This window comes from Cottoperca gobio, unplaced genomic scaffold (genome assembly GCF_900634415.1).
Source record: "Cottoperca gobio unplaced genomic scaffold, fCotGob3.1 fCotGob3_196arrow_ctg1, whole genome shotgun sequence".
Taxonomy (NCBI): Eukaryota; Metazoa; Chordata; class Actinopteri; order Perciformes; family Bovichtidae; genus Cottoperca; species Cottoperca gobio.
In genome coordinates, this window is record NW_021166837.1 from 10274 (window position 1) to 36761 (window position 26488).

At 39.8% G+C, this 26488-nt stretch overlaps 1 protein-coding gene across 7 annotated transcripts; it reads left to right on the forward strand.

The window, feature by feature from the left end:
* Nucleotides 1–850: 850 nt before the first annotated feature.
* Nucleotides 851–26342, forward strand: LOC115004841 (protein 4.1-like). Of its 7 annotated transcripts, none has more exons than XM_029426544.1 (26): nt 851–928; nt 4421–4520; nt 4619–4798; nt 5347–5451; nt 5533–5575; nt 5998–6073; nt 6155–6276; nt 6956–7052; nt 7148–7235; nt 9007–9051; nt 10643–10795; nt 10916–11013; nt 11304–11479; nt 11890–11973; nt 13283–13387; nt 13731–13855; nt 14377–14424; nt 14765–14794; nt 15165–15353; nt 18012–18107; nt 18644–18721; nt 20386–20430; nt 21060–21158; nt 21338–21418; nt 21676–21798; nt 24546–26342. In XM_029426544.1, exons 2-25 carry the CDS (start codon nt 4431–4433, stop codon nt 21778–21780), a joined length of 2358 nt encoding a protein of 785 aa, XP_029282404.1. In that variant the 5' UTR covers nt 851–928; nt 4421–4430; the 3' UTR covers nt 21781–21798; nt 24546–26342. The 7 variants fall into 7 exon arrangements, with proteins under 7 accessions (XP_029282404.1, XP_029282403.1, XP_029282408.1 ...); XM_029426543.1 differs by having other exon boundaries at nt 21676–21791; XM_029426548.1 differs by lacking the exon at nt 21676–21798.
* Nucleotides 26343–26488: the final 146 nt, after the last annotated feature.

Below are 26488 nucleotides of genomic sequence, written 5' to 3' on the forward strand. Positions count from 1 at the left end.
TAATGCCTTATTTTCATATTTAAACATAATATTGAATAAAACTAGAAATATCAAAACTAATTGTGTTAATGTCAGTAATGAACTGGAGAAGTTTCATGCTGATATCTATGAGTTAAAGTTTTTGCCCTATTCACCTGTCCTGTGTCCCCTTCAAGAGATAGGGCTGTTAACAAATGATATGATGGGGTTTTATTAACGGACACAATGTGGCGCTATATATGTTGAGTATATATGTTCAGAATGTTGAGCGTATCTCCACAGAGCACCCAGGTGAGATCACGTCACCATGAAGACTCCTTGAGATAATAATCAATATATGTGCACATCCATGGACGGCCATTGAAAAAATAAAAATACTAACATATATACACATTATATAATATAATATATAGAATATTCATATTAAGAATGAAGTTAACATGATGTCTTCTTCCTCTTCTGTTTGCATTAACAACTTCTTCTTTTCTCTGGTGAGTACCACATGCACACACACACACACACACACACACACACTATCAAGAACTCTCAAAAAATACTTTAGTATATGTAGTAATATCTTTTTACTCAAATACTTTATTTCATTTTATTGTAAATATTTTTGCATCTGTCTGATTTCGGGTTAGATTTAAATAATGAATATATTTAGCAGATGTTATGTGAGTGTGAATATATTTCGGATGCATTCAGAGTGAAGTCAGTGGAACAGGATTCTCACTTTGCTCCTCATCTGTTTCTCTGTGATCAGTTTTGACCGTGCATGTAATCAATCGAAAAAAACCGAAAAAAATTAAATGCAAACAGCTGTCTCCGCAACGTGCGGCGTGACGTCACATCTCCGCAGCCGCGTCGACTAGTAGAGAGAGATGACGCAAAACAAAAAAACGTCGGTTACCGGGAGAAAGAGGGCGAGCGTCCTGCACGAGGACAGGTAAAGATCTGCTGATGTTGTGTTTAAACTATTGCTCAGTGATGAAGTGATTATAGTTATTATAAATATTATAGTTATTATGGACCACACAGAGAGACAGAGAGACAGCGAGAGCATAATTTCTGCTTGATCACACTGCAGCTCTGTGTGTGTGTGTGTGTGTGTGTGTGTGGGTGTGTTGCATCGGGGTGTTTCCTGCTGCAGGACGACAAAGACTCAAACACTCTCGCATCAAGTCTCTATTATATATTAAAATATTATACATCTATAATGTGGCATATTTATATAGTGTAGAACTATCCCTATAAATAATAAGTGTAATTTACATAATATATAGTAATGTAGTATATTTATAGTATAAATATAATAGTATAATAATATCAGTAACACTTTACAACCCACACATTAATTTATATGTATGAAATAAGACAAAATAAAATACGATGAAAGTAAAATAAGATAAGATACAGTAAGATAAGATCAAATAAGATACAATTAAAGTAAAATAAAACAAAATGAGCAACTAAAGCCAAAGTTAGGACGGTCAGTCTGATTATTAGCAGTGAGTTGAGTTTTACATGAAAACAGTGTAAAGCAGAATAATAAATGCTGTGAAAGAGAAATGATACTTAGTATATTAATATAGCAGAATATAAAGTGAATTAGACAGTGATATATAGTGATATATATATTATATGTGCAGAATATGTAATATACACACATTAATAATACTATATTATCAAGTACATATAATAGAAAAAAAGACTACTATAACATGTAATAACGTAAAAGCACAACAATATTAAAAATATGTAAATATTTAATTAACATGTAATGCATCATCATTGTGTCTGTGTAGAACCAGATTACATCTCTAATCCACCCCCCCACAAATTACCACGGCAACCCTTCACCTGACAGCTGGAGGGGTCAGCAGATGGTAACCATGGGCTAAGGGTGATGGCATCATCACATAGTGACTGATGCTTCAGTCAAATACGACTCTGTGGCCCAATCACAACCCTCGCCACTGTATTTATACCCTCCACCTTAAAGAAGGAGCTTTATTCAGCTGACAGTGAGACTACAAACAGAGAGGGAGGGTGGATGGCCTGTGGCCGTGTTAGATATCACATACTAACGTACTACATACTAATGTGCTACATACTGACATACTAACATACTAATGTGCTACATACTAACATACTACATACTAACGTACCAACATACTAACTTGCTACATATTACATACTACATACTAACGTACCAACATACTAACGTGCTACATACTACATACTAACGTACAACATGCTACATACTAATGTACAACATGCTACATACTAACACACTAACGTGCTACATACTAATGTACAACTTGCTACATACTAACGTGCTACATACTAACGTACTACATACTAACACACTAACGTCCTACATACAACATACTAACTTGCTACATACTAACGTACTACATACTACATACTACATACTAACACACTAACGTCCTACATACAACATATTAACTTGCTACATACTAACGTACTACATATTAATGTACTACATACTAATGTGCTACATACTAACATACTAACACACTAACGTACTACATACTACATACTAACATTCTACATACTAACATACTACGTACTAACATGCTACATACTGACATACAAACATACTAATGTACTAACATACTAATGTACTAACATACTAACGTGCTACACACTAACGTACTACATACTAACGTACTACATACTAACATACTACATACTAATGTACTAACATACTAACGTACTAAGATACTAACATGCTAACATGCTACATACTAACGTGCTACATACTAACATACTAACCTACTACATACTACACACTAATGTACTACATATTACATACTAACATGCTACATACTAACATACTAAGGTACTACATACTAACATACTAACGTACAACATACTAACATGCTACATACTAACGTGCTACATACTAACGTGCTACATATTAACACACTAACATATTACATACTACATACTAACATACTACATACTAACATACTAACGTGCTACATACTAACGTGCTACATACTAACACACTAACGTACTACATACTAACATACTAATGTGGTACATACTAACGTACTACTTACTAATGTACTAACATACTAACATGCTACATACTAACATACTACATACTAACGTGCTACATACTAACGTGCTACATACTAACATACTAACGTACTACATACTAACATACTAATGTGGTACATACTAACGTACTACTTACTAATGTACTAACATACTAACATGCTACATACTAACATACTACATACTAACGTGCTACATACTAACGTACTACATACTAACATACTAATGTGGTACATACTAACGTACTACTTACTAATGTACTAACATACTAACATGCTACATACTAACATACTACATACTAACGTGCTACATACTAACGTGCTACATACTAACGTACTACATACTAACATGGTACATACTAACGTACTACTTACTAATGTACTAACATACTAACGTGCTACATACTAACGTGCTACATACTAACACACTAACGTACTACATACTAACATACTAATGTGGTACATACTAACGTACTACATATTAACGTACTACTTACTAATGTACTAACATACTAACATGCTACATACTAACATACAAACATACTAACGAACTACATACTAACATACTACATACTAATGTGCTATATACTAACATACTAACATGCTACATACTAACATACAAACATACTAACATACTACATACTAATGTGCTATATACTAACATACTACATACTAATGTACTACATACTAATGTGCTACATACTAACATACTAATGTGCTACATACTAACGTTCTGCATACTAACATACTATATACTAATGTGCTACATACTAACATACTGCATACTAACATACTAACATACTACATACTAACGTACTAACATACTAACATACTAAGGTTCTACATATTAACATACTAAGGTTCTACATACTAACCCGCAGTTGCCCTTCTAATGAGGATGTCCTGTCTTTGCCAACAATGCAAGTTTTAATGTGTTTTTCATCAGTTCTTCTGCTAATATTTCTATATTTAACACTGAAGACGACTCTCTGCAGGGCAACATTGTTTTGAAGCAGAGTGTAGTGGTCATAAAATATACACACATACAAATCGCAACTTGTTAATCAAAACTATTTTATTATAATCAGAAATAAATACATAAAGTAATAAAGTACCTTTAAAAAGTAGTTTTATCTTTCTCTAAATACTACAATACCCATGGAGAAAAGGCTGGTCACTTTAGCTTCAGTTAGCGTCTCACATCACAGGATTTGAAGGTCTGTGATTACACGTAAAATTAAATCAACTTTACCTTTCAGTTGCTCTGATGGAATTTCCTGTTTCCGACTGCATGTTAAGGCAATGTTCCCTGACAGCCAATCAGCTTCCAACTCTGTGTTGTCGTCTCTTAGGTGAATCACCATGACGACAGAGCCAGGTGAGCCACAGGAGGCCCAGGCCAAAGAGGTGGAGTCTTTCCCTGAAGCCGCCGCCCACTCCACACCAAAACAGGTAAAACAAAACACCAAAAATAAAATAAATTTAAACGGATAGACAAACAATAAACAGATTATTGATTAGGAATGTCACATCACTTCCTGTGTCCTCAGGGAGGAGAGGACCGTCCATCCCAGAGCCAAGCTCAAAGCTCATTGGCCGAGGACTCGGCGAGTCACCTGTCGTCGAGCAGTCGCATCACACGATCTCCGGCAAGAAACCCGTTGAGCTTCAGGACGATGCAGAGCAAAGTGACACTGCTGGACGGGTCTGTGTTCACCTGCACTGTGGAGGTGAGACAGCTGGAGAGGGGGGAGACATGTGCAGAGGGGGAGACATATGGAGAGAGGTGAGACAGATGGAGAGAGGGAGACAGCTGAAGAAGGGGAGACAGGTGGAGAGCAGGAGGCAGGTGGAGAGAGGTTAGACAGGTGGAGAGAGGTGAGACAGCTGGAGACAGGTGGAGAGAGGTGAGACAGCTGGAGACAGGTAGAGAGAGGTGAGACAGCTGGAGACAGGTGGAGAGAGGGGAGACAGGTGGAGAGAGGTGAGACAGGTGGAGAGAGGTGAGACAGGTCGAGAGGGGGAGACAGGTGGAGAGAGGTGAGACAGGTGGAGAGGGGTGAGACAGGTGGAGAGGGAGAGACAGGTGGAGGTGAGACATATAACCACTACAGAAAGGACCCTCTGGAGGACATTGTTGAGGTTCAGTGTGTGCACAGTATTCACAGGAACTACACGTCACTCAACAAAACAACATGCTTATATATCTGAAACAGTTTTATTATATTTTTTATTGATGATATAAAAGTAAAACATGAACGTTTTCTTTCGTGTTTAGAAACGAGCTCGCGCTGTGCAGTTGTTTGATAAAGTTTGTGAACACATCAACCTGCTGGAGAGAGACTACTTCGCTTTGTCCTTCAGGGATGTTGACAACAACAAGGTACCCGTCTGCTTGTTTATCTGTTTATCTGTCTGTTTATCTGCTTGTGTATCTGTTTATCTGTCTGTTTATCTCTTATAGAACTGGTTGGCTCCAGCAAAGGAGATGAAGAAGCAGGTCAGAGGTCAGTGCCATTATAATTTGATCCTGACAGAAACTAAATTGTCTCCTCTTCCTGCATCGTGTTGTTGGGTATGCTTGTTTTTGTTACCTTGCTGGCTACAAAACAAAAAGGGTCAGCACTTTTCACACAGAAAATCCTCTTTGCTGACAGACAGGTTTGCTTTAAGAGGATAAAGAGAGGTGGCGTGCCGTTAACTGTCTCTGAGCTAGATCAAAATAATAATTCCTAATTGATATATTATTCTATAGCCTCATTTTTATACAAGTAATATTCATACTGGTGTAAATAAACTAATAAACAATTTGATAGTATTTCACATCTTTGCTGAAGAAGAGTTGTGTTCGAAGCAAATAAAAGCCTGGGCTATTAATTAAACATTTACGCAATATGTTTGATATTATTCCCGCCTTGCGGTCTCTCAGGTGTTCCCTGGAACTTCTGCTTTAACGTCAAGTTTTACCCTGCTGACCCCGCCCAGCTCTCTGAGGACATCACCAGGTAGTTTCCTTCATCTGCCAATCAAAATCTTTCCCACTTTCACCTGTTTGTACACCTGAGCAAGTTAATGTCTTCCTGCAGGTACTTCCTGTGTCTCCAGCTCAGACAGGATATCGTTTCTGGTCGTCTTCCATGTTCATTTGCAACTCACACCGTCCTCGGCTCTTACACCATCCAATCAGAGCTCGGAGACTACGATCCAGGTTCTGTACCCTACTGCTACACTGCCTTACTGCATCCTATCATACCCTGCTGTACCCTTCTCTGATGTACCCTGCCATACCTTGTAGTAGCCTGCTCTTACATACTGTACTATACGCTGCTGTACCCTGACTTGATTTACTCTAATGCACTCAAAAATGTGTTCTATTCCGCCGTACAACTTGACCCTTCACACTTTTTTATTGTATGTTATTGTATAACTAAACTGTGGAAGATTATCTCAGAATCAAGGTTTTTCTCACAAATGGTCTTCAGTGAATTGAACTTTCTCAGGTGTAATAACATCACCTCGGTGAGAAACAGCTGAAGGCTCCGGAAAAATACTTTAACCGGGATTTTTAAAATTTCCATGCTCTAGAAAAGTCTTATCTCCCCGTCTGTCTGCTTTATAATACCAGTCTGTGGGTGTCCCGGTAGCTCACCCGGTAGCACAGGCGACCCATATACAAAGGCTGAGTCCTTGCCACAGCGCCCATTGGTTCAAGTCTGACCTGTGGCCTTTTGCTGTATGTCATTCCCCTTCTCTGTCTCCCCCTTTCACAATCTGCACTTCTCTATCATAAAGGCAGGAAAAGCCCAAAAATATAACTTAAAAAAAAAAAGAAATACCCGTCTGTCTGCTTCATATGACCTGCCTGTCTCTCCGTCTTTTTGTTTCAGATGAGTGTGGTTCAGATTACGCCAGTCAACTCTGTTTTGCTCCAAATCAAACAAAAGAAATGGAGGAGAAGATCATGGAGCTGCACAAAACATACAGGTTCTCACAAACAACATTTAAATGTATTTTTTAAAATAATTTAATAAGTAGTAAAACAAAGCAGCAGGTGTTAAAACGTGTGATTGTGTGTTTAGAGGAATGACACCAGCTGAAGCAGAGATGCACTTCCTGGACAATGTAAAGAAACTTTCCATGTACGGAGTGGACCTTCATCACGCAAAGGTAAAACACGCAACATTAAAATAACCTGAAATTTAGCGGGACCCTCTTAGCTACTTGATGTAGACAGGTTAATTTTTTTTTAAATATTTTAAAGCATATACTGGCTGCATGTCCAGAGCAAACATCTTTACCCTCTAAAGCAGGGGTGTCAAACTCATTGTAGTTCAGGGGCCACATACAGCACAATTTTATCTCAAGTGGGCTGGACCAGTAAAATCACAGCATAATAACCTGTAAATAACCATAACTCCAAGTTGTCATTCAGAAAATGTTCAAATTTTATCTTTTTAAAAAACATTATGAACGACCTGAAAGAAAAGAAGGTGCAATTTCAACAACATTATGCCTCATTTTATCATTTACATATGTGCGTTACAACTTACAAATATCTACAAAGGCACTAAACATTTTGTCACAGGTATCTGGAACAGTATTTTTACTTTATGATCAAAGCAACTTTGCAATGTCACCCCTGATCTAAAGTTTTAACAGGGTTCCTCGTGCATTTTCCAGCAGCATGCAGCTAAATTAATATAAAATCTATATCAATATCAAGTTTCTCTTGAACTTCAGAGGGAGAAGAAAGGACTGCAGCACACCGGGTGATTTTCAGCCTTTAATGGTGGTTTTCTGGTTTCTGCCACTTTGAATTTATCCTGTAATAAGGCAGACTGGAGCTGCAGTGACTCACTATCACCTCTAGAGGAACAAGTGCTATTACAGCCTGGATGCAGCGCAGCTAGGAAGCAAGCTAACTTCAGTAGCTATCTCTGCAACACACAGATATCTTTGACGATAACACCGTTACCGCTTTACACTGCTGATAATGTTAGTTCCTGCTTAATGTTCGAAACTTAAATTCTGGAAAATTTCACCTTTAAATTAATATACTAACTACACAGCTCACAGTGTGAGTGCTGCTGACTTTCTGCTTACTGCTCCTCAACAATCAGATCAATCACCAATACATGACCCACTTCCTGTCCACGATCAATCATCTGTGTGTGTGTGTGTGTGTGTGTGTGTGTGTGTGTGTGTGTGTGTGTGTGTGTAATGCTTTTTCCATCGTGGATCACAGATCTATGACACAATACAGTGACATGCTGAATGATTTAAAAAGCCAACATGCACCAACATGGAACAAAATACACCAATATGTGATAATTTGCACTTAAGCAAAAGATTAATGCTCCGAATATCGTATTGAGAACCTTTCAGGTTTCAGGTCAATGTCATGTATAACAGGTAGATCCTCAGGAGTCCTCAGTCCTCTCCTGAACGTTAAAGGGACATATGATGTACTGTATGTATGCATGTATGTATATATGTGTGTGTGTATCGTGTTTTAGATGTTATTATCTTCCTGTCTGTGTTTTTGTTATGGGGCTCTGCAGATCTGATCCCTGGTGCTCTGTTGGACACATTAAAGTTATTTATATTATAATACTTCAAGGTTCATAAAATGTACCCGCATATACGAATATGTGGGATATTACTTCCGACATTCCTGTAATCTTTCATCACATGTTAGCCATCGTTGTTACTAGCTGGTCCGAGCAGCCTGGTCATGTGGCCTACTAGCTAACGTACTGCAGTGTTGCCAGCTTATTTTAATATATTACACACATACCGACATCGGGCAGAGAAAATTTTGCCCACACAGACTATAAACTTTTTATCACGAAAATACACACGCATGCACGCACGCACACACACCCTCTAAGCGGCTGTTCTTCTCTATCTTTTTGTTTTGTCTGTCTGAATGGAGTAGATGGTAGGAAGTCGCGTTGACTGTTTGCCTTCAGCTAAGTCAGAGGTAAGAATGCTTCCTGTGTGTGTGTGTTTTCTTTTCTTTATTCTACACTGCTTCCATTTATTTAGTTTAGAAAACATAATTTTCACCTCTGAGCTCTTCCTACAGTACCCACAATCAGCAGCAAACCCTGAGACCGGTTTTGTAAATGCGTCCTGACTTGATGAAGGGAACGTGCGCATTAATGTTGTTTCTCTTTCGCAGGCACGCAAGTATTTAACGAAAGCCACCAACCAAACTCTGTTGAATTTCCTAAGTATTTAAAAACTGCTTACTGCTAAATACTAATATTTACAATCAGCAGCTGGATTAAATTGTTGCATACTGCAGGTTAAAACTAAAAAGTGGCGGGTTGACAAAATAATTCATTTCCAAACCTCATTGCAATCAATAATTGACTCAGAATATTAGAATAGACTAAACAGGAATGTAAATAAATACAGATACACATTAAATGCAGATAAACATAGGAAGCTTACATTGTGAGGAACATGTGGATGGAGCAGAGCAGTTCTCAGTGAAACCTTCAGTCACACCTGACTGTAATCTGCCATCAGAAGTGATGGGGTTCATCTGTAGTGAGTATCATGCCCACCAGGGGACACCAGAGACAGAAAGGAAGTGGACACATTTCAAGATAAAGTCTCAGCTGTAAACTGTGCTGATATTCAAACCATCAGCAAGTTTATAAGAAGATTTTCACTGGAAGGAATCTGCTTTGGTGTTTGGTGCATAGAATAAACATATTAGGAGGAAATAAAAATACAGACAAAGTAATGCAAAAGTCAAGAACATATAGAATTACAATTGAAATGTAAAAAAGATAAATATGTAGAAAATAGGACAGTTGAACAGTTTGTTATAGGATGTGCACATTTGTAAAGCAGGGAGCTGGAAGGACGTTCAGAGGAGCTCCAACGTTAGGAAGTAAATCTGTATGTGATGATCAATGAGGTTCACCAACGACACAGACTGAGGGCACGGTTCAAACCATCTATAGTACACGGTTGAGCTATACAGAAAACATGAGAGCCTTACTGCATCATAGTTCGTTATGTTTAGATTTTCTTTAAATAATAAAAACTTTTCCACTAAAACATTCACGCTGCTGTGTGTACCTGTTTGTGTAACAAGCAGAGTGTATGCATGTTGTGAACCTCCTGTGTATATGCATCTTGCTATCTGGATAATGTGCCCTTTAAATAGCAGGAAAATACTACACCATTGACTTTAGACCAGGTTTTTGTTGGTCAATCGCTTTCTGTGCCTAGATAACAATGTGCATGTCCACGCCTCATTATAAGACCAACATGGCAATGGGCACACAGATGCTTCCTACACATCGTGGGCGCTGGGCGTGAAAGTTAAAACTGTATCAGGTGATATTTAAATGAAACTAGAAACGACAGATGAGTTGCGATGTGCCATGAAGTCATAAATCCATATTTTGCACAAAATAAGTAATGGCATGTTTAATCATAGTAAATGTTGGGACAAATAGTCCTTAAAGGAATGTTGAATAAAATGAGCAAAAAGTGAAGCAACTTGTTCCAGTTCATTCATGTCTGGTGTGTGTGTGTGTTTGTGTGTGCAGGACTCGGAGGGCGTGGCCATCATGCTGGGCGTGTGCAGTAGCGGTCTGCTGGTCTACAGAGACAGATTGAGGATCAATAGATTCTCGTGGCCGAAGATCCTGAAGATCTCGTACAAAAGGAACAACTTCTACATCAAGATCCGACCTGGGGAGGTGAGACGCCAACACACACCTCAACACCACAGAAGAAGAGTTCAGACACAATGAGATAAGGTTCACAGTCTTGTGATCTGGTTTATCATTTGATGTTTGAGTCTCTCCGTCTGTCTCCAGTTTGACCAGTTTGAGTCTACTATTGGTTTCAAGCTGCTGAACCACAGAGCAGCTAAAAGACTTTGGAAAGTTTGTGTGGAGCATCACTCCTTCTTCAGGTCAGTGTTTAACGTGTTTAAGTTCATGATTTCACTTCATATGATATAAGAAGACAAAACACAATGTAACATGACATAGCATAACATAACATGACGTACCATAAAGTAACATGACATGGCGTAACATAACATATTACAACACGACATAATGTAACATAACATGACATAACATAGGATGACATAGCATAAAGTATTGTAACATGACATAACATAATGTAACACAACATGACGTAATATGACACGAGACATAACATGATCTGAAAATGTCTGTCTCCCCGACTTTCTCTCAGGCTGCTATCTCCAGAAGAGACCCCAAAGAAGTTTCTGTCACTGGGTTCAAAGTTTCGTTACAGCGGTAGGACTCAGATTCAGAGTCGCAGAGCCAGCGCTCAGATCTCCAGACCTGCACCACATTTCCCACGATGCATCAGCAAGAGGAACATTCTGAGCCGCAGCCTGGATGGAGGTACTTGTACTGATGTTGCTAGTACTGATCTCTGAGGTAGTCCTGGCCCCAGACGTTTTATTAAAGGCTACCGGTAGTATTATTTAAAGGCCTGGTAGAAGGAGTACTGGTCTTTGCGGTAATCCTGGTCCTATTGTATTATTAAAGATTCCAGTAGTAGAAGTACATGATCTGGTAGTAGAAGGATTGGTCCCAGTAGGAGTAGTACTTGTCCCAGTGGTAAAAGTATTGGTCCCAGTAGTACTACTATTACCAGTAGTAGACTACTACCACGACTGGTTCCAGAAGATTTTTTCCAGAAGGGCCATCTGCATCAGGTTTTTGGGGTTCAGGTCCAGAACCCAGCTCAGTGATAGGTTAGTTGTTTCTTGTACTTTTTGGTGACCATAGGTTTTGATTGGTCCCCTCAGCTTCAAGGCCCACACCCACATCCTCTCTGATTGGCTCCCCAGCCATAACAACGTCCCCCAAAACCAACGGTGGTACACACACAGGTAGAGCTCATAGCTGCATTAACATTGCTGCAGGCTGCAGTAGTTATACTGTAGTAGTACTGCTCTGTGATTGGCCACAGCTCTGAATGCTTCACTTCATTCAGCTTGTCAGGGAATGCTGCTTCCTGATTGGCTGGATGGGCTCTGCTTCATAACGACACATCTGCAATCAGTTGTGTTTATTTCTGTCCACTCAGTTCTTCTGTTTCTGTTGATGTAATCACATAGTCAGACCTCCATCCTGTCATCAATAACATGAGCAGATATCATCATTCCACTTTCCCCCAGGATCAGTAAAGTATTTCTGATTCTGATTCTAAACGTCCTGCAGAGCCGGAGAACCCCACAGCTTTAGACATACGCCTCATGTGTGTGCAATGTGTCGGCCTACTGTCAGTCAATTAATAAGTGTTTATATTGATTTTTCTTTCATCGAATACAATTTTTATTTAATTCAATAACTATTTAAAAAGAAATGTCGCAAGCCTTGATAGATTTTAGCAACCTCTGTCCGTTCTCCGTCTAAAAAGGAAGTGGATCTGCTTGTGCATGCGTACATCTAAAACTGTGGGGCTCTCCAGCTCTGCAGGACGATGAATCTCACATTAACAGACAGAGGAGAGAGAATTTTACAGGAAAAATCACAGTCCAGTCCAGCAGTAGATACGTAGTAGACCATAGCATGTATAACATATTGATGTAGTCTCCGTGAAGTCACCCATAGGTTTCTGAAGAGCCATCGTGAAGGTCAAAGTTGGCAGTTCCGGTGACGCAGCAGAACAGACAGCTAGCAGCTAGCAACCTGAGACGACACCCACCTGTCAATCAAATCGGCCACACCCTTAATAATGCGTAACTTTAAAATGGGTGGGTTATGTAAACATTAAAATGCATAAACATGTAAACATTTATCCCCTTTCAAGTCGACTCTTGTTGTTGTTTTTGAGCTCGACGGATGGAGGTCTGACTAACATTATTACTATCTTTAGCATAATTGGCATTTTTAGACTTGTTATCTCTGTGTACATCGTTTTCTTTGTTAGTGCTGTTAGCACTGTTAGCATGGCCATGTGGTCATGGCTTCATGGTGGTTCTGATTGCTGATTGGCTGATTGGTTGATTGGCGCAGGCTGCTTTGCATGCGCCCTGAGCACTGATTCGCTGTACGTGCCGTTGCCATGTCCACGAGTGATGATGATGCTTTGCTGCTGATGTCCACTGTGGTTAGCATCTTCTGGTGTGTGTGTGTGTGTGTGTGTGTGTGTGTGTGTGTGTGTGTGTGTGTGTGTGTGTGTGTGTGCGCATTTAGATATGGGGGCAGGGCTGTACGGAGCGTCTAAAGCCATCGCTGTCAGTGACCTCATCACCACGATAACGCCTGAGAGGACGATGGAGGAGAGGAAGGCGGACCAAGGTAAGAAAGGGGGAGACGCTTTAGACCAGGGGTCTTCTACAAAATGGTGTAGCATGGAGCAGGGACTCGAGGGGGGGGAGGAGCACGGTGGTGCTGTGATGTGAATGTGCAAAAAAAAAGATATTTTTTATAAAAATAAAAATACATTGAATTTATTTTTGCTTTATCTACAAACAATTTTGTACCTCCGCAGACCCCCTGGGGGTCGCGGAGGTACTTTAGACCATGTGACTGAAGCCGAAAATGAATCGCCACCTCCTCTCTTCTCTCCTTATCTCCTTGTTTCCTGTATGTCCTTGTCTCCTCCTCTTCTCTTCTCCGCTCCTTGTATTCTCTCTCCTAGTTGAGGAGGTGCTGGTGTTGGAGGAGGAGTTGCAAGAGATGATGGAGGTGGATAAAGAGGAGGAGACCGTAGCGACAGATATTTCTCAGCAGAGTCCTCCGACTCCTCAGAAACAGGACACCAAGGTGAAGAAAAATTCAACTCATACAAATAAAACTTTTGAGTTGCGTCACCCGGCGCAAATTTGGGTCTATGTCTGACTTTGACTCTGAATGTAACTGGCCACGAGAAGACCTGTCAGGACAGACAAGGTCCAGATGTCCGCAGCACAAGAGAGAGACAGGTTTGCAGATGTGGTAGCAGAGAGTCGGAGGGATGATGAGCACCTTGTCCAGACAAGTCGGGGGGTGGGTCTGATGTTAAGACCTGAAACGTCACTGAGGTTCCGGACCCATGGGTTGGGCTGCTCAGTCCGTACAAACTGTCCACTGCTCCTGATACAGGAGTTTAATGCAGTCTATGTTTCACTGTGTGTACATGTGTAAGATGAAAAGATTGAAATCCTCCATTTTCAAATAAATAAAGTGTATGTCAGTCTAAATAAAGGGTTCATTTACTTTGTTCACTTCATAAATTAACTAAAGTAATAATAACTACTAATTAATTATTATAATGTTGAATAACCTCTATGTGTTTCTGTGTTTAGACTGAACTGACTGATACAGCTCTGGACGGAGAGCTGACAGCGACCGAGGTACGGACATATATATGTGTATATGTATATACATACATATATATATATGCATATGTATATATATATATATGTATGTATGTATAATATGTTTCTTCTTCTGAGGTGTTTGAGGCAGGATGTACGAGATTGTATGTGCGATGTGCGAGATGATCGTGCCGCGTTACAAGAGGGTTACATGCAGGACTTAACTAACATCAACCTGTCTCCCTGCCTGTCTGTCTCTCTCTCTCTGTCTGCCTCTCTGCCTGTTTCTCTCTGCCTGTCTGTCTCTCTGTCTGTCTGTCTGTCTCTCTCTCTCTCTCTGTCTGTCTGTCTGTCTGTCTGCCTCTCTGCCTGACAGTCTGATCAAGATGAAGATTTGAGGACTCAGGTAAAACTGATTTTATTTTTCTGGATATCATGATGTTCTAAAACTAAAATAAAGAGTGAAATGCAGCTTTAACTTATGCTAAGCTAACAGCGTCTCGCTAAATGTTATCTCTGTAAATGAGCCTCAGTGCTAAACAGTTAAATCCACAAAGATCAGCGCTAACAGCACATATATATATATATGTATACAGTATATAAAGATATTTGTGACGGATATTAAAGCTCTGTCACCCTTAAATTCCTGGAGTTTTCTGAATTTTGCATTTTTATTTTTCGCTGACTTTTGTCTGCCTACAAACATTAATATTTTATACCACAGGAGAAAGTCCCTCTGCTGTAACATCGTTATTGAACCTTCTTTGTGTCTGCAGGAGACATTGGGGAGTCCAGAGGAGGAGAAGAAACCCCCGAGCACCATCAGCGCCCTCAGACGCTCTTTCTTGGAGGGAGGGGGGGAGGGAGGAGGGGGAGGGATGACGGAGTGGGAGAAACGTCTAGCCTCCTCCCCCCTACGACGGGTCGACGACTCGCCCATGATCGAACCGCTGGAACCGGACGAGGTGAGGAAACGAATCTCTAACTATAAAACACACACACACGCACACACACACACACACACACACACACACACACACACGCGCACACACGCACACACACACGCACACGCACACACTCTGCAGTCTCATGACGTTCAGACAACTATCACTGGATTACTGTGATACTGAAGAATAGGTAAAAACCGTGTAATTTTGTGTAATTATGTGTGGATCCCCCTCATATATTTAAAAAACAAAGTCTGAATATTTAGAGGAAAACGTCTGAATATAATCACTTTGATACTGAAGGAAATAATATGTTTTGACTGATATTGTGATTTTTTACGTTCAGGTGGATAGTTTTTTCACCCAAATCTGATGATGTAATAGTTTTGAGAAATTTGACGGTACCATTCTCTAAATGAGGCTAATGTTGTCTTATCAGGAAATAAATCATCAGATGTTTTAATAGACAGTAATATACATTTTGTATTATAACACACTTTACTTTTCTGAGAAAAAAAAGGTAAATAATAAATGTATCTATTTAAAAGTATGTTTAACTTTATTAAACATACTTTTAAACATATTTTCAAAATGACTACATCATTATTTATTTTTAAAGACCACATTATCGGTAAAAATGTTATTTCAGTATCAATCAGGCCTAATTTTATTACTGGTGCTCCAGGTGTTACTGAGCTGACACCTGATTGGTTAATCAGTGTGTGTGTTTGATGTTGCTCACCTGTGTGCTCCTGGCGGGCGGGGTCATAATAAACCAAGCTCCTCCTCAGCCAATCAGAGAGAAGAGCTACACTGTGGGGCGGAGCTACGATACAGCCTCAGGGAGGGTCGTTACCATGGTGACCACGGACAACAGCTCTGACGTCACCATGACGACAGGGAGTGTTGACATTGGCGGGCAGGTCAGAATCATCCAGTTGACCGCTGAAGATGTCATTAGAAGGAGACCGTTGATCACAATTCGTGAGGTGAAGACACCGACCTCGCCGTCGGAGCCGCCGCTCGACTTCTGTGACATCAGCAGTGATGTCATCAGAGGAGGCGGAGCCACTTTGATCTCACCTTCGATATCCCCTCTAAGTCCTGCCCCCTCGCCGAGTCACCTGACAGGAAAGACGTCGCCCCTCGCGGTCAGAGTGGTACGCTGAGTGGCTGGTTGTTGGTCGGCATGGAAACAAGCATGAGAAGCAAACGCAGCAACCCGCACAGCGCCGACACAGGAAGCCGGTGAAACTCAATCTGCAGCTCTGACAATGAACCGTCTGACGTCATTGTTGTACGTGAGGAGAGAAGGGTCCAGCTGCAGAGCTCCGGGCTCAGGCCCACCTCCTCCGTCTGGACGTCTGAAGCTATGTCTCCAGAGACGAACGTCGGGAAACAACAACATGCGTTCATTAGTTTGAATAAGCCTCCAACAATAACACCAAGGTGAACAATACATCTTTAATATTTCCATATAACTGAAACTTATAAAGTTATGTAACTCAACAAATAACTTGTACTAACCTTATGAGTTTGCTGACCCTAGCTGAAATGATAGCTGTTGTTGTGCTAACGTTCACGTTAGTTTGCTAACAACATTAGCATGGCTAGCTAATGTTAACTAAAGTTATCAAACTCATAATGTTAAGACAAGTATTTGCAGCTTAACGAGTTACACGGTTAGGATTACCTAACTTTATAAGTTAAAGTTATATCAAATATTAGGGCTGTATTGTTTATCTTGGTGTTATCGGTTGAGGTAGTGATACAGTTTATTAAATGTACGCTCCGTATGCTACTGTATTTATTAACAATAGGTGCAATAAAACAATACACATAAAAATATGTGATAACAGACACGATTTTCCACTACGGGTCCCAGCGCCGGAGGTGGGCCAGAGCGGGACGCTGTTGGTGTGCCCTGCGAGAGGCAGAGTTCAGTTTGTGGAGCTGCAGAGTTCAGTTTAAAGTACCCTCAGCTTCTCCTTCACCTCCTCCCAAATGCCATTGTGTTTCTCCTCCTTTGATAAAAATGGTGCAAAGGGATGAGTAATAGATGTTACTCATGTGTTATTGTTTTATATCCTGTTTGTTGGGTTTATTTACCCAATGTTCATTGCTGGTTCTTGATTGGCTGCTGGGGGGCGGGGCTTTTTTCTTCTTCTTTGCTGCTTGTCACTTCCTGTTGGTAAACCCTTGATTGGTTACTTTCTGATGCTTTTCACCTTTTTTACAGCAGCAGGTTCAATGTCACCACTGGAGATATTTTGAGTCTGTCTGTCACATAGCACAGCTTCTGTCACAGTAGATTGTATTGGGACGCAGTAGATCACAGTAGATTGCAAGCAGATCACTAGATCACTGTAGATCTCAGCAGATTGCAGTAGATCACTGTAGATTACTGTATATCATAATAGTTTGTAGAAAACAACAAACACTAATTTGTAAATATAGACCAATGACTCAGCTCTATGCCCCACGCCTCCTGCATGACTGTCAGTTTTTACCAAGATTCAAATTGAATTTTCTTTTTTTTCAAGGTAATACTTTAATTGGCAAACAAAATTTGAGTTGTAGATGCGATTAAAGGTCTGTTTTTGTCTTTCGTCTGTCTTTCTAACCTTTGTTTCTTTGTGTGTGCGTGTGTCTGTGTGTGTGTTTGTATGTGTGTAGCCTAAACCTACATTTGATGAAATATCTCCTGAACTGACTGCTCTGCTGAACTCGGCCAGAGAACAAAATACCTTCAAAGAACACAACCTACTGAAGGTGTCTGTCTCTCTGTCTGTCTGTCTGTCTGTATAACTGACTGTACCCGTCTGTCTGACTGTACCTGTCTGTCTCAACCTGTCTGTCATTCCCCACAGAGTTTTATAAATGAGACCCCCTGGAAACTACATTTAATTTAATAATCTTCGAGACATAATATATTTTAAAGATATTTGGAATATCTTGTTAATCCACATTGTAATGAAAATGGTAAACCAGGTAACCAGTGGTAAATCAGCCAAACGGTTTTTGATTGGCTGGCCCAATGTTAAATATATTTGTATTTGTAAAAAGTGTAAATTCAATAAGATCTGTTGCTGAAGGATCTGCATTAAAATGCTGTAAATCATCTGTATTTGAACAGTTTTTTAATAGTATTAGATAAATGACGACTGGTCCAGAACTATTTATTAAGACCAGGTGAATTTATAACTCTGTACCTGTGAAACCCTAAGTGGTCACTGAGCTGTAGCCCCGCCCCCTCACACCTGTACAAATGATTAATTTAATCTTTTTCTCTTCACTTCCTTTTTCAGACATCAGAGAAGGTGGAGACCATCTTCCTGATGACAGAACCATGTGACCAGGACCAGCCAATGGCAGACCATCCTCAGGTAGCAACAGGAAATCTTGTGGGTCAGCCTCCTAGTAAACCCCCGCCCCCTCCACCGGGGGCCCGCATGACGCATGCTGATGATGTCGCAAAGGAATGGACTAGTGATGATGACAGTAACAATACTAATGATACTAACCAGGCTAACAGTCCTGCACATAAACATAAGGTCAGAGATGTCAGCGATGATGAGCCTAGTGATAGCGATACTAGCGAAGATGCTATCAGTGTGTTAGCACAGGCAGCTGTGGAGGAAGCCATGGAGGCTGGATTCAGAAAGGCTCAGAGCCCGGACGCTAACGATGCCAATGAGGATAGCATTAATGCTAACTTCACAGTTATCCACGGTAAGCAGGAGGCCAATAACAGTCACAGACCCCGCTCTGTTCAGCGTTACCATGACAACCAGGACTCCGACGACTCCGAGGAGGACGAGGGAGGATGGGGGTTCAGAGAAAACTCCCCTCCTCCCTCGTTACCCCACCCTACCTCCGGAAACTTCTCCTGCTTGGCCAATCAGACGCAGCCATCTGACCACAGTGATGATGATGGCGAGTCCAAACCTATGCAGGAGGTAACGCCTGAAACCTGCCCAGTTAAAGGGATAGTTCTGTAGAGGTACTTCTCCATAGTCAGTGGTAATACACTGTAATATACATTAGATGCTGTTTAGAGAAACATACAGGAGTACCAGCAGAAAGCTAAGTAATGTACTGCTGTGGACATAGTTTAGACACCTAAAGAAATCATTACCAGTTGAAGTGTTCGCTATATTTAGAATGTTTTCAGCTCTTTACCTTGCCGTCAGACAGCCCTTTCTGACGGGGAACTAAAGCCGTTTGACAGAAACAGTAATTATACCTCGCCAAACGCAGGGGTGGCTGATCTGCCACGGCCCTGATGGGTTTGTTAGTGTTATTGTGGGACTTTCGGACCCAAACTAATCCTTTAAACCTCCAAAGTCAGACAAACACCGCCTGCTACTGTAGGTAATACACTGACTATAGATAAGTACCTCATACCACCTAACTTCAAAACATCAGAATTATCCCTTTAAACCCTGGCCCAGATAGCCCTTCCCCAGTTGCCCCAGATGAACCCGCCTAGATGTCCCAGTTGGCCCTAATGATCCTGCCCCGGATGCCCCAGATAATCCTTCCCCAACTGTCCCAGTTTCCCCAGATAAACCGGTCCCAGATGTCCCAGTTTCCCCAGTGAAATGACTTGTCTGCTGGTGACATGAAGGCAATGCAACAAACCTGCAGACTACACAGTATTGAAACTCAACTGGATTTACAACATTAGCTGTAATTTAGGAGGATATTTCAAGAATTAGAATTGGGCTACAACTAACGATTATTTTCCTTCTCGATCTCGATTATTTTGCCAATTATGTTTTATAAAAAAATTAAATATTCCATTCAAGTTTAGCAAAGTTGAAGTTGATACCCAAAGATATTCACTTTATATGATAGAAAACAAAGAATAGCATATTTGAGAGGCTGAGAACACCATATTCAGAAATGTTTGCCTATAAAATTGCTTTCCAATCAATTGATTATAAAAATAGTTGGCGACAAATCGATGCATCTGTAAATTAGAACCTGTTCAGGAAGTTGTTTTGAGTTTATAAATATGTGAATGCTCTCTTTGTGTGTCTGTCAGGAGGTCCCAGTGATGAGGAAGACTCTCACATATGAAGCCCCTGGGGTGAGGACAGTGTCTTTGTGTGTTGTTATTTATAATATAAGAGATGGCTTTTATTACTTACATGAAAATATAGATAATTGAAAACATAATGAATAATTCCTTTGAACTGATTATTAATTTGTTGACTTGAGGTGTGGACTCGTCACATGACTTTGACTCGAGTCAGACTCAGGTAACAAATTAGTTGAGCTTGGTCTAGATTTGAGAAAATCAAAAAAGACTTGTAACTCGACTTGGACTCGACTTCCACATTTAATGCTCCAGATCAACTTTGTTTAAAACAACAGCATCCAATCAAGCTGCTGAAAGAACCATGAAGAACTGAAGTTACGTTACTGAGCGCAAGTTGGAAAAACATTATACCAAAGATAAGTTTGTGTACTAAAACTATGCAGTGGTCAACAAAAAACAACAAAAAACTAATTGCAGTATGTAAAACGTGCAGGTCAAAAACTACAGACGGAGATTTTGTGTCTTTGTGTAACGCTGTATAAATTAAATGTATTAGGACTTGAAACTCAAAGTTTAGGACTTGATTGCAAAGACTTTTGACTTTCAAAACAATGACTCGATCCCATCTTCAAATGTAAGTATAATCAAACAAATGTCTGTCTGTCTGTCTGTCTCAGAGCCAAGCAGACACTGATCCTCCTGCAGGCTTGCTGTTGAGCTCACAGACGTTTACTGCAGAGACACCCAACACTACCACCACCACACACATCACCAAGGTAACACACATCATAGTAACACATACCATAGTAACACATACATAACATAATAGTGGAATATTAATTTAGTTGGATATTAGGGATTGCAATTTGAGATTATAATAAATGTAAAAAACTAAATAAAACCGTTTCCTCGGTTAGATGTTTGATTAGATTTTTATGTCTGACTTTCTCTTCAGACCGTTAAAGGAGGAATTTCAGAAACCAGAATCGAGAAGAGAATCGTTATTTCTGGAGACACAGAAATTGACCATGACCAGGTAACTTTTGGTAAAACTTCATAATTATTAACCTTTGTAAAGGTGACTGAACACAGAGAATAATGACAAAGAACCGATTAACCTGGAACGCACCAACACAGAGCTGCAGGGATGAAGAAGTATTTCTGTAGTCCGACCCTGAAGTTAGCAAAGTTTTAGGACTCATACCTGCCAACCTGTATACGTACCTGGATTAAACTGGGTTCAGGGTTAACCTTGACCTGGATCAGGTTCTGACCCTCGTGTCTCTCTTGAAGGCTCTGGCGGCGGCGCTCAGCGAAGCACGGCGGCAGCATCCTGAGCTGTCAGTCACACGAGTCGTCGTCCATAAAGAAACAGAAGTTTCTCGTGTGATTGATTAGTGACGTCACAGGTAACAGGTAGAGCCCCGTGCTGGATGCTGATTGGCTGGCTGATGCATGGCGGCATCCAAAACATTGTGTTTGCATGTTTTGTTTAGAAACACTGAAACCAGGAGTACTCAGAAATAGTTCTGATTGGATATAATGTCTGGGACAGGAATGATTAGAAAAAAAAGAAGAGTATAAACAGCTGACCGGAAGAGGATCATTAATGAATCATTAGTCAACACATCACCAAACATAAACCATTCATGCTATGCTAACATGCTGTGCTAATATTATTCATTGTCCTCTCAAGTGTAACATCATCTCACAGCCACGCCCCCTGCTGTCCTCCTGTATACGCCTGTGATTTTATGCTGACTCAGCAAAGGAACGAAGGCCCTCTCACACCTGAAATTCTGAACCAAAGTTCTTGTTTTTTTACATTGTATACATTTGAATACATTTTTATTTGGGTTTCACAGTGCAATGAGAGGACAGTGGTGACATTAACATGCTATGCTAACAGTCTGGAACATGCTTTGAGGCTTGCTGTGCTATGCTAATTAGCATGAGAATGAAGTTCTCCTGTCTAGCTTAAGAATTATTTATTATCATTCTAAAACACAGGGTTGTAGTTCATTTACGCTACATCAGTAAAACAAGACAAAACAAAAACAATACTGCATTTTTCAATTTGCATCAACAAGAATTTCAACAGCAGCATCAAAAACAATGGTGAATTGTAGATGGAGTCAGGTCTATATTAAGATGGAGTCAGGTCTGTATAAAGATGGAGTCAGGTCTGTATAAAGATGGAGTCAGGTCTGTATAAAGATGGAGTCAGGTCTATATAAAGATGGAGTCAGGTCTATATAAAGATGGAGTCAGGTCTGTATTAAGATGGAGTCAGGTCTGTATAAAGATGGAGTCAGGTCTGTATAAAGATGGAGTCAGGTCTATATAAAGATGGAGTCAGGTCTATATAAAGATGTCTGTATAAAGATGGAGTCAGGTCTGTATAAAGATGGAGTCAGGTCTGTATAAAGATGGAGTCAGGTCTGTATAAAGATGGAGTCAGGTCTATATAAAGATGGAGTCAGGTATATATAAAGATGGAGTCAGGTCTATATAAAGATGGAGTCAGGTCTATATAAAGATGTCTGTATAAAGATGGAGTCAGGTCTGTATAAAGATGGAGTCAGGTCTATATAAAGATGGAGTCAGGTCTGTATTAAGATGGAGTCAGGTCTGTATAAAGATGGAGTCAGGTCTATATAAAGATGGAGTCAGGTCTATATAAAGATGTCTGTATAAAGATGGAGTCAGGTCTGTATAAAGATGGAGTCAGGTCTATATAAAGATGTCTGTATAAAGATGGAGTCAGGTCTGTATAAAGATGGAGTCAGGTCTGTATAAAGATGGAGTCAGGTCTATATAAAGATGGAGTCAGGTATATATAAAGATGGAGTCAGGTCTATATAAAGATGGAGTCAGGTCTATATAAAGATGTCTGTATAAAGATGGAGTCAGGTCTGTATAAAGATGGAGTCAGGTCTGTATAAAGATGGAGTCAGGTCTATATAAAGATGGAGTCAGGTCTATATAAAGATGTCTGTATAAAGATGGAGTCAGGTTTATATAAAGATGGAGTCAGGTCTGTATAAAGATGGAGTGGAGTCAGGTCTGTATAAAGATGGAGTCAGGTCTGTATAAAGATGGAGTCAGGTCTGTATAAAGATGGAGTCAGGTTTATATAAAGATGGAGTCAGGTCTGTATAAAAATGGAGTCAGGTTTATATAAAGATGGAGTCAGGTCTATATAAAGATGGAGTCAGGTCTGTATAAAGATGGAGTCAGGTCTGTATAAAGATGGAGTCAGGTCTGTATAAAGATGGAGTCAGGTCTGTATAAAGATGGAGTTAGGTTTATATAAAGATGGAGTCAGGTTTATATAAAGATGGAGTCAGGTCTGTATAAAAATGGAGTCAGGTTTATATAAAGATGGAGTCAGGTCTGTATAAAGATGGAGTCAGGTCTGTATAAAGATGGAGTCAGGTCTATATAAAGATGGAGTCAGGTCTATATAAAGATGTCTGTATAAAGATGGAGTCAGGTTTATATAAAGATGGAGTCAGGTCTGTATAAAGATGGAGTCAGGTCTGTATAAAGATGGAGTCAGGTCTGTATAAAGATGGAATCAGGTCTGTATAAAGATGGAGTCAGGTCTGTATAAAGATGGAGTCAGGTTTATATAAAGATGGAGTCAGGTCTGTATAAAAATGGAGTCAGGTTTATATAAAGATGGAGTCAGGTCTATATAAAGATGGAGTCAGGTCTGTATAAAGATGGAGTCAGGTCTGTATAAAGATGGAGTCAGGTCTGTATAAAGATGGAGTCAGGTTTATATAAAGATGGAGTCAGGTCTATATAAAGATGGAGTCAGGTCTATATAAAGATGTCTGTATAAAGATGGAGTCAGGTCTATATAAAGATGTCTGTATAAAGATGGAGTCAGGTTTATATAAAGATGGAGTCAGGTCTGTATAAAGATGGAGTCAGATCTATATAAAGATGGAGTCAGGTTTATATAAAGATGGAGTCAGGTTTATATAAAGATGGAGTCAGGTTTATATAAAGATGGAGTCAGGTCTGTATAAAGATGGAGTCAGGTCTATATAAAGATGGAGTCAGGTTTATATAAAGATGGAGTCAGGTCTGTCGGTCACTGGATTCTTCTAAAGTTCAATATTTTCTGTCTCACAGCTGCATCTCTCTTACAGGACTGAATCTAGAAGACTCTGCATTATGGAAGTTGTAGTCCAAACTACGGAGCCAACTACAGTGGTCATTAATGGACCTGAGGATTTACACACACACACAAGCACCTGTCTGTCTGACGAAGGCGGGCCTTCACATCAGTTAGCATTAGTTTGATAGTAAGATTAGATCTAGTTAAAGCTTCCTGACAGCATTTACAGACACATTTCAGTCAACCACTGTTCTGTAAGTAACATTTTCTATGACGCACATGTCTTTAATACGTTATAAACATACTTATAATCACTGTTATAATGCATTATAGAAAATGTTACCATAATATTTATACAACACACAGGTGACAGACAGACAGACAGACAGGCAGGCAGGCAGACTTTCACAGCAGCAGCCTGAGCCGGTCGACCACAGATGAACTTTCACCACAAAGCAACTCTTGAACAAGCCCCGCCCCCACACGTCTGATTGGTTGGTTGAATCAGGTCATTTTGCTTCAGCTTTTTAACATTCAGTTATCAGTTTGCATCACTTCTGTAATAAGTAGGGCTGCACCGAATACCTGTTTTTTACATGTACATGTATTCTTTAAGTTTAGCCTTATGAAACAGAAATGACAATAAAATAAATCAGAACATTTCAAATTAAAGTGTTTGCAGCAGAATATTTGTTAGATAAAAACAATAAATGTTGAATTTTGGACTTTAAACGCTGTGGAGTTATCAGAAATGTTTGTCACTAGTCTGAGACAATCCTACGCAGCCACCTCTGGAATCTAATTTTACTTTTAGTATAATACTAATAATATTAGTGTTGCCTCATCTTTATCTGACACTGTGCAGATACTTTAAACACAGTCAGCACACATGGTGCGCAGCATTCGAATATTGATTTATAATTTTAAAGTCGAAGTTATGAATTAATCTATTTGGTACAGCTCTAGTAATAAAAACCTCTGTAGTGGGTCTTTTATTCTGTCAGTCTGGTGCAAATTGTTTCCCATCTGAAATGTAAAATAGCATGATTGCTAGTACTGTAACCGCTCACTGTATAGCAGCTCAAACTCAGCTCTGTATTTATCCATAATGCAATAGTAATGTGCCATTGTTTCATCTCACCATGGAAACCCTCGTTATGAATTATTTTATTCACCTATCTATGTATTTATTAATTTTTGTGTGTATTTATTTACTGATCTGTGTTTGTATCTAATCCTAGACTGACCTCTCCCTGTGTAACTTAAAGCTGACCGTACACTGTACGATGTTTAATTCCCACTCCTACTGTATAAGTAAACAATCTGCGATGTAAAGCCAGAGATTTATGTTTCTCACCCTGTACAAAGTAGAAAATAAAACGGACTAGTTCTGGCTATTGACAATTGTCAATAAAGATTTGTTTAAAAGCTCCGAGGCAGGTAGAAGTTTGCTAGCGGATGTCAGTAACGTTCACGATAACGCTAACTATCATCGTGCATCCTGTGTGCTGAAACTCCTAAAGGAGCCAGTGTATATCGACACGCAGGAGGAACACGTGGACAATAAGGTTTGTCGTTGCAGAGAGAATCCGAGGTTATTAGCTACATTTTACTGAAAAGATTGTACATTGTTAACTATTAAGGCATAATGTGAACTTGGGGAATCGACTGTGCGAGAGCCCCCCTATGTACACTGGGATTAAATTCCTACAGAGTTCGCTCAGCTTTATAGACTGACCACTCCCTCACATTTTTTCATTATGATAAATAAAAATTTACTGAATGTGTCTTTACCCACGAAACTCGAATAAAATGGTTAATAAACGACCTGAATTTCTGTCTTTCTTTGTCAGCAGGAAAATGCTTGATATTAAAAGTACATGTAACATTTCCCTATAACAATGTGTAAAAACAACTAAACCTAGATTATATACTTAGTTGACTAGTGTTCTTACATTGCTGATTGTTAATGTA